The following is a 6,453-nucleotide window of genomic DNA, read 5'->3' on the forward strand; positions in this document are numbered from 1 at the left end:
CCAGGATGGTCTCGATCTCCTGACCTCGTGATCCGCCCGTCTCGGCCTCCCAAAGTGCTGGGATTACAGGCTTGAGCCACTGCGCCCGGCCAGAAACTGATTTGTATATTGCCCAAAAACCTTTGCTTTAATAACTCATGGCTCTAACTTTTGATACTCAAGCTCCACGGACTATAGTTTCCTCAACAGCATTTAAAAATTTACCAAATGATCCTGGAGCCTGAGACAGACTTCTTAGTTTTAGCTCTGGTGTTTCCAGTTCCTTTCCCAAGTACACAAAAGACCTGAGTGAGGAGTAGGCCTCAGTGCCACGCTTTGCTCTCTCCAGAACAACTCCTTACTTCTTTTAAGGCAAAACAACCATCAACCATCTTTTGTTTTGTTTTGTTGAGATGGAGTCTCACACTGTCGCCGGGGCTGGAGTGCAGTGGCGTGATCTTGGCTCACTGTGACCTCCGATTCTCCCGCCTCAGCCTCCTGAGTAGCTGGGATTACAAGCACCCGCCACCACGCCCGGCTCATTTTTTTTAGAGACAGGGTTTCACTATGTTGACCAGGCTGGTATTGAACCCCTGACCTCATGATCCGCCCGCCTCGGCCTCCCAAAGTGCCGGGATTACAGGTGTGAGCTACTGCATCCGGCCTCAATCATCTTTAAATTCCACAGATGTTCACAGAAATCACCCAGTAAGAGTCTTAGTTTATACCTGGGCCTATGGTGGCCCAAGTAGGGTTCTCACACCTGGCTTCACAGACAACTTACCTGGAGGTCTCATTTCAGATCTTCTGAATCAGAAAATCTGGAGCTGGAATGCAAGAATCTGCATTTTAACAAACAGGAGCTGCTTTAAGACACTCAGATGATTCTCATGTGTGCTGAAGTCTGACAGGCACTAAGATGCGCAACTAGACAGGAACTCAAGGTAACTGAATGTGGCTATTTTCACAACAGGCTGTGGCCATTTAACTTCCTTGACTTCATTCAGCTCATAAACGAAAAACAAGCTCCTCCATCTCCCCCGTCAAGGATCCGGAGAAGACAAATTCAACGTGGTATGTAAAGAGCCTTGAGTTTCTTACGGGGAAGTAATGATGTAAACTAAAATATATCATCTTTTCAGCTACATAAAATATTCTTTTAGGAGTGAAAATAAGTCATATCCCTAGAAGGAAATGACACTGCTATACTTAAGATACGTTCACCTCTTATTTGATGACACTTATACTTGTTTTTGTTTTCATTTTTGTTTTGTCTAAACCCTCAGCTTCACAACATGTAGATATATGTAGATAAAGACTACTTTCCTCTCCAACTTCTACCAAATCTTGGTATATATACATTTTGAGTAAATGCTTAAATGAATTTATTCTGTTAATCAAGGCTCTCTTCCTTTAAAACACACACACACACACACACACACAACCACAAAAAACACAATAAAACAACCAAGTGCAGTGGAACATGCCTGTAGTCTCAGCTGACTGGGAGACTGAGGCAGACAGATCACTTGAGGCCAGGAGTTCAGGTCCAGCCTGGGCAACATAGCCAGACCTGCCAACTTTTTTTTTTTTTTAGATAGAGTCTCACTCTGTCACCCAGGCTGGAGTACAGTGGTGCAATCTTTGCTCACTACAACCTCGGCCTCCTGGGTTCAAGCGATTCTCCTGCCTCAGCCTCCTGAGTAGCTGGGACTACAAACGCCATCACCACACCCGGCTAATTTTTTTGTATTTTTTGTAGAGACAGGGTTTCACCTTGTTGGCCAGGCTGGTCCTGAACTCCTGACCTCAAATGATCTGCCTGCCTCAGCCTTCTAAAGTGCTGGGATTACAGGTTTGAGCCACCATGCCCGGACAGACACCCAACTCTTTAAAAAAAAAAAAAACCTACTCAAATTGCCACCTAATATAATGACCCCCCAAAATACCTTCCAGCCAGACCTGTCCTCTACAGACCCAAATATCTAACTGCTCACCTGACACGGTACCTGGTCATCTCACAAGCATTCTGAACCCAATTTGTCCAACACTGAACTTATTCAACTTCACCTCCCACTAAAATTAAACGTCAAAGTACATTTCAAAAAATGGTGTAGGTACTTAATGCCACAGAACTACACACTTAGAATTCATTACACTTAATAAACCATATGTTATGTACACTGAACTACATAAAACTGTTTCTGGAAACCTGGTCCTCCTCCTTCAGTGCCCAAGTTAGTAAACAGCACTACTACCCATGGTGGATGTGACAGAAATGTATGACTCATCCTTGCCCCCACCCTTTCTCTCAGCACACTAAACCCAATCAGTCCCAGAGTCTGAGAGATTCTTAATCATCTCTCACAACCTGTCTCCAGCAGCCTCCTCACAGTTCCCCACAACCGCGACAGCCCCCTCCAACTCCTGCTCCATGGGACATCCATCAGGAAATGGCAGCCATATCACATACTGCCCCATTACAGCCCTTCAAACACTTCCCTCTGCTCTAAGGACGACCCCAAAATACGTCCCCCTGATCTGCAAGGCCCTGCCTAACCTGGCCCCTACTGATCTTGCCAGCCTTTCGGTCCTCTGTCCTCTCTCCACTTGGCTCTTTCACCACCAAGCTCTGCCCCCCACTTACCCGATCTCTGCTTCCCCTTCGTGTCTGAGCTCTAACGTCACATCTTCTAGGAAGCCTTCCTTGACCCTTACCCCACAGTTTCTCAACCTTGGCACTGTTGGCATTTTGGATCCAATAATTAATTGTTCGATGGTAGGGTGGAACTGTCCTGTGCCCCTGCAGGATGTTCAGTGGCATCCCTGACTCTAGATGTCAGTAGCACCCTCTGCCAAACCAGCCCCTGGGATAACCAAAAAGTATCCAGACAGCAACAAACGTTCCCTGAGGTGCAAGATGGCTCCCTGTTGAGATCCATCTCCCCAGTCTAGGCAAAAGCCATCTGTCTCCCTGCAACATGTTCTCACAGCATCGCGAACATCTCTTCCACAGCATTTAGCACAGACACAATTCGTTCTGCAGTCGTTACTGTTTAATATCACCTTGCCTTTTGGGGTGCAAGCTCCCCAAGGGCAGAGACAGACTACATCTGTCTTGTTTCTGCAATATCATGATGCCTGACACATAGTAGGTACCCACATTACTCTGAATAAATGAGACGCTTTGGGCAGTTTTTCCTTTTAATATGATTTTTAAATTGACATTCTTCTAGTAGTTCAAGTCAACACCTACATTAAATCAGGTTTCTTTGGGGGTTGCTTAGTGACTAGAACTTTGAAATCATGGTAGCAAGGAAGAACTTCCTCAATAGGTCTGATGAATCCTTGAAACTCACAACTTTTCCTTTACCATGGGAAAGATAGGATTAACCTATGGAGACTCCCAAATATTGTTCTTAAGAAGTAATCCGTGCAAAGCCAAAGATGGATCACACGGAGTGCTACAAGAGGAAAAACATAGAACATTTGCAACTTTTCTCTAAGTAATACCTTTACGCCTAAAAATTATGCTCGCTTGCTTGCTTCATAACAAGTCTAGTAAAACACACAAAAAAACCTGGCTCCAAGAGCCAATTATAAGGAAGTGTTCAAATACCGAGCCCACAATGTTTGTCCCCAAGGAAGTTACCACATCTCCTTTCAATTCACACTGCTATTTGAAACAGATGCTCTCCCTCCCTCCCACTAGCTTAGCTGTCGGCTACTGGCAAACTCCCCTGGGTCAAGTCCATGACCAGGGGGGTCATGCCAATTCGGGGGTCCTGGATTACCTGGATGACAAAGAATCCATCCAGAAGATTAAAATCTGTGCCAGTAATATCCGCGTACTGCTTAAGAAACAAAGAGGTTTTAAGAATCAAAACACACAAAACAACCTGGAATTAGGTCTGACTCTTGGTGTCCTAAAATTTCTGACTCATTGCAATGAAAGGAATCTGGGCAAGACCTGGCTCAGAATGAAAAACCATCCCCAATTTTGACAGGTGCTAAGAAATACAAAATTGGCTCACACAGAGAAGAGACAGAGTTGTGAAAAATAAAAGCTAATACCTATTATTTTATCAATATAATTAGTTCAAATAAGCTTCTTCTATCAATTAGGATTAGGTTTGGCAATAGGATTGGGTTTGGCTGCATACAATCTCATGCAATACGAGTCTGCAAACAGGCAATGCAGAGTTGGCATGATGCTCCACACCCATCTGGCACCCAAGCTTCTTCTACCTTTCTCCTCTACCATCCTATGCTGGCTTCCATCTTCAAGGTCACCTCATGGTCACAAGATGGCCGCCATGGCTCCATCCATCAGATCCACTTAACAGGCAATGGGAAGGAGGGTAACACAGAACAAAAAGGCGTGCATCCCAGCTGAGTCGGCCACCTTGAATGAGCTTTACCAGGAGCCCCACCTAACAATCTCTAAAGATAGCTCTGTAGAGACTAGCTGCCCCCATATGCAAAGGCCACTGAGAGAAATGTTTCACATTGCTGCTGCCACCGTTGCCACCACCACCCCACCATCATTCCTCCACCCTTCCCCCCAACCCGGATTATATTAGTTTTGTCAGGAAAACAGGGGCCAAAGGGTGACTGCGCAGGCAGCTGGCAGTCTCTGCTACAACGGGGTCAGTATGTTAAAACTGCAAGAGATGGCAAAGTGCTAGCATTCTATCCAGTCCATGCGTCCTGTTCATATGAGAAAACTGAAGCTCAAAACCACTAAAAGCCACACAGCTAACAAATGGAGGCTTGAATCAATCTTCCCACTCTGAAACTGGTGCCAGACTTTAGAACCAAAGTTGCAGTGAACTGTGTCTGTATATGCATGTGGGTTTAAAAGAAATTTTCTACATTGACTTTTCTCTAAACACATAAACAAGTATGTTCTAGTTTGTGGGGAAACTATATAGTCAGGCCCATTTCATATGGGAATATTTAAGGTATTTATAAACTATCAAGATTGTTCACATGCCTCAAAACGGCTGTCACATTGTCTGTTTCAGCAAGATTCCAAGAACATCGTAAGTGGGGACATCTTTATATGTGTCAGTGCCCTTCCCCTAAATCGAAGCAGAGCTCCATAAAAGGTATTCATGATTCACTTCAGACCTCGAAGAATACAGCCTCCCGTCTGTGCCAACTCATGAAAGCCAGTTCACAAAGCCCAAATGTCTCACAGGGACCTTTTAATGCATTTTATGTCTTATTTATTGTGCTTATCTGACAACTTCACAAGGCTAACAGACATCTCTAAAAATGTGTTGACATTTTAGTGCATTCTGAATGTCCTTCAGCGTATTATCAAATTTGGACAGTGCAAATATTCCCCTACGGGTAGTAAAAAATACACAGCAATACAAATGTGCATTTCAGCCCATATGTTGTATATATCATATACAAATATTATACCCCCAGTACAGCATTATAAAGTGCAGTGCTATAAATAGAATGCCAATTTCAGCTACCACCCACCCATTTGGTTAGTTGCAAAACATCCAGGCAACAAGCCAACTGATGCAGCCAGCAGTCACCCAGTCGCTTTCCCAAACCTCCAATCTCTCTTTCTCCCAGGGCTGCCACCTAGCAATGCCTTTCTTCCACTGAAGCCGATTCCAGCCAAATTCAGTTGCCCCCCAAGACCAACTACAGCCTTCTCTGCCCAAGTCCCCTAATATTTTTAATTACACTGCTGGCTAATTAATCATGCATGTAAACAATTAATTACCAACTAATCTTGCTCTTTTCCCACACTTACTGAACGCCTATAGAAATGCCATAAGTACACAGAAGCAGCAAATTAATCCTTATTCGGAGAGCTTAAATACAAATAAAAACGGGCTTTAAAGGCTCGGGTGGGCTAACAAGAGCAGCGCGCAATAACGCTACGTCTTTTCCTAAACTGCACCATTCTGCCATTTCTAAAAAATCTGAAATTACTGCCTTTTCACAAGCTGGAAACACCAGCAAGTCTGGGTTAGAGGACAACAACTCTGCAGCAGTCTGAAAAGAAAATAATTTTTCGCTCAAGATTTCAAACTTGAACAAATCTTATCATGAAAGTCAATTACAAGGCCGCTTTTTTTTTTTTTTAACTTTTATCACATCGTTTTACGATAAAGGAGGGAAATGCCCTTGCGAGGAGAATGGAAATAAAAAAGGATGGACATTACAGCAGCAGGAGACCCGGCAAGCACTGCTCGCAGACGTGTCCCCTGATGTCCCCAGCGGAGACCTGAGACAGGAGCAAGCCTCCCCACGGCGTCCTCCCCGCCGCGGCCGCTCCCGCGGAGGCCCAGCGGGCGACCCTGTCCTCCTCCGGGTCGGAATCCGAGAACGGCTGGCGCGCAGCTGGCCGCTTATCCTCAGGGGCCAGGGCACGTCCTGAAGGCCCTGCGGAGAGGCGAGCGGACACCGGGACCGCCGTCCTCGCCCCTGGGGGTCGAGCAGGAG

At 45.2% G+C, this 6,453-nt stretch overlaps 1 protein-coding gene across 1 annotated transcript in view; it reads right to left on the bottom strand.

Moving 5' to 3' along the window:
• B3GALTL (beta 1,3-galactosyltransferase-like) overlaps positions 1-2,460 on the bottom strand; it is a 120,703-nt gene extending 118,243 nt beyond the window's left edge. Inside the window, exon 1 of the mRNA XM_011946940.1 lies at positions 2,373-2,460. Coding sequence (XP_011802330.1) covers positions 2,373-2,460 — 88 coding nt within the window. The remainder of the gene's footprint in view (positions 1-2,372) is intronic.
• Between the last annotated feature and the right edge of the window lie 3,993 nt (positions 2,461-6,453).

The sequence above is a fragment of the Colobus angolensis genome, unplaced genomic scaffold (genome assembly GCF_000951035.1).
Source record: "Colobus angolensis palliatus isolate OR3802 unplaced genomic scaffold, Cang.pa_1.0 Scaffold255, whole genome shotgun sequence".
NCBI classification, from domain to species: domain Eukaryota; kingdom Metazoa; phylum Chordata; class Mammalia; order Primates; family Cercopithecidae; genus Colobus; species Colobus angolensis.